At 39.1% G+C, this 12,745-nt stretch overlaps 1 protein-coding gene across 1 annotated transcript; it reads left to right on the plus strand.

The window, feature by feature from the left end:
- The first annotated feature begins 256 nt into the window (after positions 1 to 256).
- Positions 257 to 1,126, plus strand: LOC127131353 (uncharacterized). The gene has a single exon (XM_051060278.1). The coding sequence runs from the start codon at positions 257 to 259 to the stop codon at positions 1,124 to 1,126; it is 870 nt and encodes a 289-aa protein (XP_050916235.1).
- The last annotated feature ends 11,619 nt before the right edge of the window (positions 1,127 to 12,745 follow it).

Raw genomic sequence — 12,745 nt, forward strand, 5'->3', positions numbered from 1 at the left:
CATTTTGTTCCGGATATGCCAAGTATCTTTATAACAGATTAAGATAAAAATGAACATGCAAGAGAAAATTATAAAACCACTCAACACTTTTCCACGAATATTCTCCACCCAAAATTCCAACTATTCCATTTCCTTCACTTCAAAACCGCCACCACCATTCTCAACCACGTAATTCAACCCAAATCTACAATATATCATTCATTCTTCTCACATTTTGTCTTAAATTCTTTCACTATTCAAAATCACCTAAAAATCCATGGCAGCTTTCTCTAGAAACAAACGAGTTTCTGGCTTCTTCGACGAAGAAGCCAGAGCTCGACTTATCGCCTCCGATCATTGCAATCTCAACTCATTATCCGACGACAATGAGTCAATCTCCCTCTCTGCTCTAGTGCATGGCTTTCTTGAAGAACACACCAACAGCAACGATGACTCGGTGGCTAACGAGTTTGAAATGGACCGAGTCGACTCAGACAACGACTCATCGATGATGAAGAGGTTAAACGCTGTGCAATCAAACAATGAGGATCATTACAGAATCACGCTTCTCGAACACGTTTCGGAAGCAATTGAGTTCTTCGCGTTTTTAAAAGAGCGAAATATTTCTAATTTCAGGCAGAGTGTGGCGGCGTTTCTCAGAGAGAGAGGACACGACGCGGAGGTTTGTGTTACCACGTGGAATGCTTACGACGGCGCTATAACCGCCGGTAGCTATGAGTTCATCGACGTGGTGCAAACAGGATTCATCACGCGGCGGTATTTCGTGGACCTAGAATTTCGCGCTCAATTTGAAATTGCTAGGCCGACGCGGCAGTTCTCGGAGGTGTTGAGCTCCGTTCCCGGCGTTTTCGTCGGAGGAGAGACGGAGCTGAGACGAACTGTTACGATTTTGTGCGATGCGGCGAAGAGGTGTTTTATGACTAGAGAACTTTCAATTCCGCCGTGGAGAAAAACCCGGTTCATGAAGAATAAGTGGTTTGCGCCGTCCAGACGAACCGTTAATCCGGTTTATGGAAAACCGGTGAAGGTAACGGCAGTGAACGGCGTTAGTTGTAGGTTGTTGGGTTTTCACGACGTGGTTATGGAGACTAGACGGGGAGGGGCCGTTACTGTTCGTACAAGATGATGGGAATTAGAATTCTGATTTGTTTTTATTAATAAAAAGTAAATTAGAATTTTTCTTTAACATTGAGTGTGTGACTTAAATAGAAGTTATAGGGTTTAGTTATAGGGGGAAGAAGTGCAAATTTTCTCATTTTTAATTATAATAATTTTGTAGCGTTGATCAAATCTAACTGTATGTTTTAGAAGTTTTATCGACTTGGTTAAACCTTCACCCTAAACTTCACCCTAAACTTCACCTATATAAAAAGGATTACAATTCAGTTTTCTTATTTATAAAATTTTGTAACTATTAATTTTATATTAATTTTTATTTGATATAAGACTAGAACATTTTTGACATGATTTTTGAGTTTATAAATTATCATCTTCCGCACTTAACTTATTATTTAGTGTCTGCTGAGAATATTTTGTGTATCATTTTTATCACTTTCTTGTTGTATATTTTAGAATTTTTGAAGGTTGAGTTTTTACAAATCGAGTATAAAAAAAAATAGATTGATATTAGTTGGAATTTCGGCGCTAAGAAGGACTTAAGATGTCAAAGAAAAGCTGAAGTAAATATTTGGAGAAGATAAGTCGAGTTCGACTAAGAAAATCTTGATGCGGTTTCAACTAGATTTGACGAAAAGGTCTTCATTTCAATTGGAGATAAGACTGATTAGTTGTTTTTTAGCTTTATCTGTTTCTTGAAGGACGCGTGGAAGCTTGTGAATGGCAAAACACATGCAGGCGATAACGTGTCATTCTCTGGAAGAGAGGACCGTTTGTTACCAATATTGTCGATTTAGTATAAATAGGGGTCTTCGTATCAGGATTCAAGGTGTTCAATTGTATACAAAATAAATATTACTCAAAGTATCGAAGTGTATTGAGAAAAGAGTTGCTGAGTGAAATGTACGTATGAATCACCATATTTTTATTCAATGTCAAATCATTTATGTTAATGTTATTTTCATACCTTTTAAGTTTCAGTCGAAGTTGTTCTTCATTTCTTTATATTTTCAGTCGAAGTTGTTCTTTATTTCTTTATAAATTATTCTTGCATTACTTTAAAGTCACGAACTAGTGTAGAAATACTCATTATCAAGGAAAAACTTAAGAAAATTATTCACATATGTTCTAGGATCAATCTAGTCGATCATGCAAGTAATGAAAGTATCAATTTTGAAGGACTATCGGTTGTTTATCAAAATCCACGGTAAATAGTCGGATAATCATCACCTTGCACAAGTCGGAACTCGGGCAGGGTTCACATAACCAAGCACGTTGGAGCTGGTCTCGTAATAACTCTAACAGAGAAGCAAGTGGGACTCGACCTCGTGAACGGTGCTATGAAGCCATGTAAATAGTCACAATTGACGGTTACGAAACATCTTCATGATTGCATGGGAGTTATAAAAGCTGAGGGAAAGGGGGTTATGTGGTCATTATAGAGGACGACAAACGTTATCTAGAGTTGCCTTAATGAGGGATTTGAATAAGCATCCCTTTAAAGACCATTGATGAGATAGAGAGTATAAAAAGATACCTCCCTCATGAGGAGAGGGACAACTAATACCTCCTAACTAAATAGGATGTTTGTGACTTCACCTGCCTAGCTTCAGGGAAGTTTCTCCAAATAGTGTTTAGCAAGAACATTTGGCACACATCGTGGAGCATCGGTAAAACTTTCCAAGGCCTCACAAAAATAGTACATTTTATCATAACAAAGCAATGTCTGGATCATCTCCTAGTAGGAGTGAATCTCGCACTCCTCCATACATAACATAACTCCTAGAAATTATAGAGAACCTACGCCAGTAGAATGAGTCTCTACAAGAAAGTTTCAATATATTGCAGCAGTCACAAAGTACTAAGGAATGGGAAGAGGAGGAAGAACTCCTTGATCTTTAACCTATGTCAGAAGCAATTTAGGGTGACCAAGTCCCAGAGAATTTTAAACCACCACCTTGGCCATCCTTTGATGGCAAAAGTGATCCTCAAGAGCATATAATATCTATCAATAATCAAATGCCAATAGTCGGGGCTTCTGACTCCTTAAAATACAAACTCATAGTGGGAACGTTCAAAGATGTAGCGTTGCGTTGGTACATGAGTCTGCCTAGACTATCAGTTATCAGCAACCAAGACTTGACTAAAAAAATGGTACAACATGTTTTCGCCAGCAAGCACAGAAAGGTGACTATCACTAGTTTATTCAATGTTCTCCAGGGGCCCTCTGAGTCACTCCGAGAATACATGGCACAATTCAATGAAGAAACCATAAAAGTCTCTCATCCAAATCAGAAAATGTTCATAAGAGCCTTTCAAAATGGTCTGAAGGTCAGTCACTTTAATGAGTCACTGACGCAGAAACCGACCACTAGCATGAGCAGAGTGGAATGTTATGTCAAAAGGGAGGAGAGTAACATGGAGAAAAGATCACGAGATTCTAAAGAAAAAATGCAAGTCATGAAGGAGTCGGGCTCAAGAGAGATCACCACAAGCAAGGGACTAGGGAAAGATTGACAACAAAACCTTCTCGGAGGCCCTATGACAACTTCTCCGAGAATTTCACCCCATCAATGCAAAGTGTAATAATATTTTAAGGGAAGTGTATTGTCTCAAGTTGATACCAGAACCTATTTGTCCCAAAAGGGTCAATGTTGGGCTAGGAAAAGACGAAGGAGCACGATGTGCCTACCATCGTATGAGAGACCATCATACCGAGGGTTGTCATCACCTAAAAAGAGAAATCGAGACTCTAATTCAGAGAGGTCGACTACTATTATATGTGAAGGAGACAGAAGGATCAGCAGGAAAGAGAAGCTCATCCAGGAGAGAGCCAGACTTAGAGAATACTTTTACCAAAAAGGGGAAGAACACATAGGAAGTACGTGAAACTCGGATGGCTCGACACACACTCAACACCATCTCAGGAGGTTTCGCTGGTGGAGGAGAAACAAGCTCGGCCAGAAAAAGATACATCTGATCAGTAATGCATGTATCATAAAACTCACTACCTGAAAGGGAAGGAAAGCCTGTTGTCGTTAGTTTTTCGAGAAAAGACTTAGAAGGGGTGTTGGCACATGAAAATGATTTGATGGTCATAAAGGTATAGATTCATGATTGGAGCATCAATAGGGTACTGATCGACCCGAGTAGCTCATCTGACATATTATACCGGGATTCTTTCAAAGCTATGAACATGGATACATCTGAGTTATTACCTTTCAAGGGCATCCTAGTCAGTTTCTTCAGGGAACAAGTTCAGGTATTGGGAGATTTACCATTCATAACCGTCTTTGGAAGTGGAAGCAACACGAAAGGCATCAGGGTGAGATATTTTATTATGAATGCATCATCACCCTACAACATCATCATTGGGAGACAGACATTAAATGCTTTCGAAGTGGTACTATCTGTTCTTGCAAAAAATATTAAAAGGTTGACTTCCCTATTATTAGTCAGGGAGAGCCTTAAACGATTGGTTGGTGTGTCTATAATCGTTATAAGATTTATAACCACCATTGTTGGTGGTTCAAGGTTTCTGGTAGGTTCTCTCATTTTTATGTTATTCATCGTGCAGATTTACCCCTTTTTGATCTCCAGGACCTCCTTATTTATATTGTTACTCTCCATCCCTCTAGGATCCCAAGATACCCGTTTTATTATTATTTTATGACATAAGTATGGTTTGATGGTCATTAGTAGGATAACAGTTACATTCGTCCATTCGGTGGATGTCATAACACTCCCTAATTTATTGAAGAATGTTATAACAAACAATTATTAACTTCATAACCGATGAATGACCTTTGGCTATACTTCTAGAATCTGATATCGATGCCTCATGTCTGAGTAAGTCATCCTAAGCATATCTGAATCCGAGATATATATACCCTGTAGTTATTATACTAATTTGTATACATCATCTAGGAGTGTGTCTCTGAGATCTCTATGACCCGACCTTTTATTTTTTTTAAGTAACAACTCGGTTATCTTTCAAGTACCCGATATATCCGATCTTCACCCCTTGGACCTAGTGACTCATAACTCATCTCTAATAATCTCTGGCTATACACCGGCCATATCATAATCCGGGAAGTGAAATCGGTCATAAAATTCCTGAGATGTACATAACCCCCCAAAGCACGAGGCATGTAAGGGCGCAAAGACTATAAGGATGAAGTGTTTTGAGTTCTATCTTGGGTTTCCTAAATTTTACATAAACACATTTAATCAATTAAGCTCTCGTAAACTTGTGATCTTGTTGATGGATCCATTCCTAGGGAATTTTATCTTGATGCATATTTGTGAAGATTTTACGAGTTTAATGAAGTTAGAAAAAAATATGGCTTTAATGGAAAAGACAAAGAACTTTAGTGGGATCTCTATTTATGGTCATTGTGCAGTCCGGTAGACTCTTAACACATGAAGTCGGAGAGCCCTAGTGGGTTCTCGACCCATGGTCGTTGTAGAGCTCAACAGTTTCTAGGTATATATAAGTCGGAGATCCCCAATGGTCTCGATTAATTGCAGTTCTGCTTTTACCATGTCAATACATATCCTTGTCATTAGGATTGTGATATCCCATGTGTGTTTTCAAATTAGCAGCAGCCAGATCCTAATAGTTTTTAGATGATCACAGGTCTTTGGAAAATTCTGAGTATGTCCTGCTTTATTATTTACATGACCCAAGTGAGTTGGGTTCTAATTCCTGATAATCTTTAGTGTGTTTAAAATCAGAGATCTCTCATCAGAGCATTGGTTCATAATCATTTTATTCATCCCTTACAGATGTATTTTGTAATGTTTGGACGCCTTCCTGATCTTTTGACAACAACATTCAAGCTCTTATGAGATTGTTTTTGGTTGTGACTGTGTTAGTCCTTTTGTTATGTAGCCCTAATACACCTTATCTACATGGTACAACTTATTTGTTTGAATGGAAACCAGATAAAATGGTCGGCTCCAAATGAGTCAGCTTGTCTTTTAACTGAAGTTTGTACTGTATAGGTTTGAAGCCCCAGCGAGACGGGGCTTAATGATTTGAGGGGTCTTATTAATCTCGAACACAAACCAGCTAAGTCCGAGTAGATCATGTCGGATATTTAGCCAATGATAAGTTAACCAAACCGCTTAAAGTCAGAGGTATGTTAACTTGGTATGATCGACGTTTAGAGCCCCATGAGGGTTGACACTAAATGTAGGTAAGAGGCTTTTATTTTGCATGACCGACATTCAGAGCCCACAGGGGTTTATGTTAAATGGAGGTCATAGGCTTTTATTTTGCATGATCGGCGTTCAGAGCCCCATGGGGGTTGACGTTAAATGGAGGTCAGAGGCTTTTATTTTGCTTGACTGATGTTCAGAGCCCCATATGGGTTGACGTTAAATGGAGGTCAGAGGTTTTTATTTTACATGACCGACATTCAAAGCCCCAATGGGGGTTGATGTTAAATGGAGGTCAGAGACTTTTATTTTCCATGACCCGGTCACAACCGATCATGCCAGAGGCTTCAAGTTGCTTGGACTTCAGTTAGGTCAGAGGTTTTATTAAACGTTACTTGGCCACAACCGATTATGCCAGAGGCGTCAAGTTGCTTGGACTTCAGTTAGGCTAGAGGTTTTATTAAACATTACCCGGCCACAGCCGATTATGCCAGAGGCTTCAAGTTGCATGGACTTCAGTTAGGCCATAGGTTTTATTAAACGTTACTCGGTTGCAGCCGATTATGCTAGAGGCTTCAAGTTGCTTGGACTTCAGTTAGGCCTGAGGTTTCGACTAACTTAGCTTGGCCGCAGCCGATTAGCCCTTTGTGGAGGTCTTCATTCTACCAACTTTCCTACATAATTCTAAAATATTTTAGAAAATAAGAGGTGTCTCCCGCCTTCACAGGGGAAAGGAGTGACACTCTTAACTTCTAGATGTATCCTTAGTTACAAGCGGCATAGACCATAACTCGTCTTATCCGACTTTTAAAGATAATCACTTTACATATAATTTTATATATATATGGCCCCTAGTTTTTCCAATGACCCTTATAATTTTCTAAGTACTCCACATTCTCCTCCAACTTTTTATCAAAGCCACTTGCAACAGTCAAATAAGCACTAGTACTATCTCGATGTTTTAAAGCTCCATCAGGCGAGTAAAGCATAGCAAAAGCTGATACTGCTAATTGTATGTTATTTTTCCTACAATAATTTGGTTTCAATTCTTGGTAAAATTCAGAAGTCAACAATTCCAGAACAACCCCAATCGAAACAACTGAAGTAGAATGTCGAAGCTAAAAAGTCTTCCGATCCAAAATATTGACAAGGAAAGGGCTACTGGAATATTTTCTCATTGCTTTGAATATATTCCATACAGATGGAAGATCAAATAAAGTATTTTAAGTATCTTACAAAAGAGAGAAATAAAATTTGGCCACATTAAGGTTCAATCTTCTAAGTGTAACCCATCACATCCTTCTGGAACGTCTCAACATTTTTATACAAGGTCTCAATCTGCTGCTAAACTAGGGTCTTCAACTTGGCCTCTCTTACATCCTCTTTCTCTCTTAGAATTTGAATGGGATAAGGGATTTCATCCAAGGCAGTTTGAGTATCACCCATCTGACTCTAGTTTGATGGTGTCTGGAACTTTAGATGGTGAAGTAGTTGTCATCAATCACGAGAGCGAACACATTGTGAGTTTATCCCATAACTTGGCACGATGAACAATGTTTTGGCTCTTTATTTGCTCAAGAAATATCCTTCTAAGGCATGTTTTAGCTGGGATTTTCGACAAGGGTAAAAATCTCAACAAAGGATGAAGATGAAGGTACATTGATGACGTGTATGTAAGACTCTTGGTTCGACTAGATTCAGGACTTATTTTTCTAGGATGTTGTAAGAACATTTTGACCGCATGGTATTCTCAACAATAGCGAATGGGTCGAAAAGGAGATTATTTGAGCGGGCAGGTGTTACGCTCAAACATGAATAACTGCCTATGGGTTTCTTTCTGAAGGATGCGTGGAGCGAGCATACAGACGGGCTGCATGCAAAGCTTCATGTGGCGAACTCTAAAGATAGGAACGTTAGAAGTAGTTATTTTTGTACTTGTATATATAGGAGTTCATTTGTTGGATTTAGGTATGTTTATTTTACTACAAAAATATCACATAAAACTCGAAGTACCAGAGTCCAGAGAAAAGAGTCATGGTTGAGAGAATGTATGGACAATGAAACACCATTCTTTACTTTTAATACAAAATCTTTAAATTCCCTTTTATTTTGCCTCATCAATTTACCTTCGATCTTGTTCAAGTTACGTTACTTTACACTTTTAGTCTTTGTTACATTTTCTTTACATTTTTAAAGTAGTCTAAGTCGACATCTTTTACATCCTTTTAGTCACTTAAATCACTATTACTACTAAGTCGAAAATAGGATATCCATCAATAGAGAATTAAAATAAGATTCTTGGCATTATGTCCTATGATTCACTAGTTGATCCTGCAAGTAACCTTTAATTAAGAGACTAGAGATTGTTTATCAATTTTAAGTGTAAAGAAATTGGCACGCCTAGTGGGACTTGTGCTAAGTTTCATATCTTTTTACATATATTCATGTGTTTCTCTCTTTTAAATTTTTTTCTATGTTCATGAGTTTTTTTGGATAGTTTGTATGCAATTAAGGAGTGGAAAGACTTTGTCCAAAATCTCGTGTCCTCTTATAGATAATGTCAATCCCTAGAACAATCCTCAAAATGTAGTATAACAGCCAACCGCGTCGATGGTTGAATAGCCAGTTATCTCAACACCAATTAAGACAACTACTCCGGTGGTGTCAATGACGTCAGTCGCAGCGATACCATCGCATGGGGCACCATCTCCACTGTGATCAGGGAATCCTCTTACTAACCCTACAATTACGAGATCTTTATTTGGGTTTTCAATGCCAGCAACTGGCAGAGACTACCCTTACGGTATGCCAACCTCCATGATGGTTAACCTTCAACCAAATATGTAAACCTTTACTGATAATGCAGTGACCACGACACCAATCCTTATAATGCCTCAATGTCAACCATCAATAATATGGCATGACCTATAAGGATAAATTACATTCCCTAGAATACGACATCTTTAAGTATGACCTCTACGATGACTATGAGGTAAAAAATGGACGAGAGTAATTTAGAATTAGTTAATACTCTTACCCAATAAATGGGAACCATTTTCAATCCTTTGATTGCAAATACCAATGAAACTTATGAAGTATTGGCAAATCAAATGAGGCGTATTGCTGATTTCTTTGGCACGCCTCCAGGGAAAGTGCGACCTACCCCACAAATATCAAAATTTAGGTTGGTCGAGACTCCGGAAAATGGGACAACACAAGCCATTGTAGGCCAAAACTAAGGGTTTTAACCGGAACCTCCCCCAAATAGGGAAGGGGTATAGCAAATAGAACAAAATAACCATAGGCCTTTGATCGTGCATAGAAACCAAAATGTTCACCAAGTGCTTATATATGTCAAACAAAACCATTTTGGAGGGTGGAATAGCATAGCAAATATGGTATAACAAATTTTGACCCATAATGGCCTCAATGTGGAACTCCACAAACCCAATTTTATATCTCCCTTGTTAGAGTATGCTCGACAGACGAAGTTATCCAAGGGGTGGAAAGTCCCAAAGTTTACCAAGTTTTTTGGAGACACCGATGAGTCAACAGTAGAACATGTTGCCAGGTACCAGATTAAGGTTGGCGACATAGCAAACAATGAGAATTTGAAGATGAAATACTTCCTTAATTCTCTGACGAAGAATGCCTTCACTTGGTTCACAACTCTCCCTTCACACTCTATCCAATCATGGAGTCAGTTGGAGAAACTATTCCATGAACAAATTTATATGGGATAGTCAAAAATTAGTTTGAAGGAGTTGGCGAGTGTTATACGAAAAGCCCCTGAGTCGATAAACAACTATTTGAATAGGTTTAGACTTCTTAAGGCAAAGTGTCTCACACAGGTGCCTGAGCATGGGTTATTCGAGATGATCGTTGGTGGCCTAGACTATTCAATTAGGAAGAAGCTAGACACCCAATATCTTAGGGACATGGCACAATTGGCAGATAGGGTTTACCAAGTCGAACGCCTGAAAGCTGAAAAGGCCAGGACAAGTAAGTATCACAAAAAAGGAAAAATCCGCTTATATTGAAGCATATAATTACATCTCTGATATTGGCGACGACTATTCTGAAGAGGGCGAGGTCAATGTGGTTGAACTTAAGCCAGGACCCCCCTTATGTTTGAACGGGAAAAATCTTGTCGCAACTAGCAAAAACGAGAAATTCGCCGCTAGAACTTACACTTGTGATATTATAAAGTGTGATGAAATATTTGATTTATTGGTTATAGATGGTCAGATTATAGTACCTTTTGGCCTAAAAATTGCTCTTTAGAACAAAGGAAGAATAAAGGTTTTTGTAAGTACCATAATTTCCTAGGTCATAAAACTTCTCAATGTGTGCTTTTCAAGGATTTGGTTCAGAAAGCTTTGAAAGATGGAAGGTTGCAACTCGGTGAAAAGCCAAAGTCATCAATGAAAGTGGACTCAAATCCTATGTAGATAGAAAATGCTCACTATGCTGAGCCCGTGGAGATCTTGATGGTTGAAGCTGTTGGGGGCTCCAACATGGGAGTTGACACGGGTGAATGGATCTCTATTGTCACTGATTATGACATGCAAGCAGTCTATCCCAAGTCTAAAAAAGGATTGATTGAATTCCTTTAGCGCTGCAAGCTCAACAATTCTAAGACCATGCTTTTCTCACGTTGCAGTGTCGTATTTGATGAAGAAGTAGTAAAGAAGCTATAGGGAACAAGGATGTTTGACCCCAAAAGAGGACGGGGTGGAAATCAGGCTGCTAGGTTCAGACCAATGGGGGCATACCTCGTAGAAACAAAGAGTATAAGAGGCAGTTTCAACATCCTCGATAGAAAACTTTCTGACCACCAGCAAGCGCACCTAAGGAAGAATGGGTGAAGCCTACAAATCAAAGAGGGGCGAATCACCCTAAATGGGAGGAGGTCGACCCCAAGGTGGAGATGCCAAGTCACAAAGGACAGAAAAATTTGAAGGGGAAATTTTATGTCCCTCCAACCTACAAGAGTAACAATCCCATAACGCGTACCCAATGGAGGCGTCATCAAAGGAGAAAGAAGGCTGAAAAGGAAGCCTTTACAACTGAGTGTGATGCCCTGGAGGCAAAGCATAATGGAGTTGCATCGAAGGATCATAAGAATCCTTACCCAAAGAGATTTAATAAAGAGGACCATCTGACACTTGTTTCAAAGACAACTTCGAAGGAGGACTACATGGGCAAGGGGGAACCAAGGGTGAAGGCGAAGACGCCCGAATATTCTCCATATTCTAAGGAAGAAACTCCAGAGTATTGATCGGAAAAATAGCAAGTGTACTATTTTTTTTACCGATGTAGTAATAAGGAGTTTTATTTCCAAGTATCAATCTCAAGGATTGCGTAGGAAATACTTATTTTAATTGGATTCTATCAGAACAAAAAGATAATGGTTTGGTTGTTTTGAAATAGTGAACACGAAAATAGTAAAAATAATTGATTAAGATAAAAGATGCTAGGGTGAGTGGTTGAGTTACCCGGTTATGAATTCAGTCAAGATTTCCTTAATACATATGAAACATTCAATCACCTAACCTCAGAATGTTCTTACTTAAGTCCTTAAGGAAGAAACTATTAAACTACCAATTCTTACTCAAATGTCCATTCAATTAATCCTTGGTTTTAATCATACAAAATATCAAGGTTTACGGTGATTTAAGAAAGTTATTAGTCCTAGATGATGCATTCCTAAACCCCATTGTGTGAAAACCCTAACAATCACAGTCCTGTTATTGAAAGTCATAGATCAATTTGTATTTGTCCGATACAAACGCATAATAACATCACACAATTGAATTGAAATACGTAACATAGTAATCAAGAAATTATTTGTTCAAATTCATAACATGCGATAACATCAGGACCACCCCCCTAGCATCAGGGGGTTTAGCCTCTCATAGTACTTAAAGAACTCATAAAGTAAAGATTAGACATTACAAAGAATTAGGAGAGTTTGATCTTCAATGGTGGATACCCTTGAATCTCGCCGTCTTCAAATCCGACGTATTCGCTATCTTCTCTAATGCAATGCTTTCGTTCGTCTGTCAAAAGGTCCTCTCTTCTTTCTCTTCCAGGCCTTCTTATAGTTTCAGATCACTTTCTTCCAAGCAAAAGGTCCAAACTACCCTTAATGAGCAGAATCGGTTCACAACGCAAAAATTAGGTTTTCCATGCTGCGCCCAATCAACACGGCCGTGTGTCACCACACGGGTGGCCGTGTTGATCACCATAATTAATTATTTTCAGCATCAGCTACAGAGGCAACAACACGGGCCGTGTTCCTACACACGGGTGCCCGTGTTGATGCACTGTTTTAATCAACACGGCCGTGTGGTGGAACACGGGTGCCCGTGTCGATCTCTATTTTTCTTCTCCTCTCTTGCCCTGCCTGACCAACAACACGGGCAGTGTTGTGGCACACAGGTGCCCGTGTTGACCTGCTGTT

This window comes from Lathyrus oleraceus, chromosome 3, assembly GCF_024323335.1.
Source record: "Lathyrus oleraceus cultivar Zhongwan6 chromosome 3, CAAS_Psat_ZW6_1.0, whole genome shotgun sequence".
NCBI lineage: Eukaryota > Viridiplantae > Streptophyta > Magnoliopsida > Fabales > Fabaceae > Lathyrus > Lathyrus oleraceus.

Excerpts from the sequence above, each read along its gene's own strand:
- LOC127131353 (XM_051060278.1), top strand. The coding sequence starts at position 257 with ATGGCAGCTTTCTCTAGAAACAAACGAGTTTCTGGCTTCTTCGACGAA.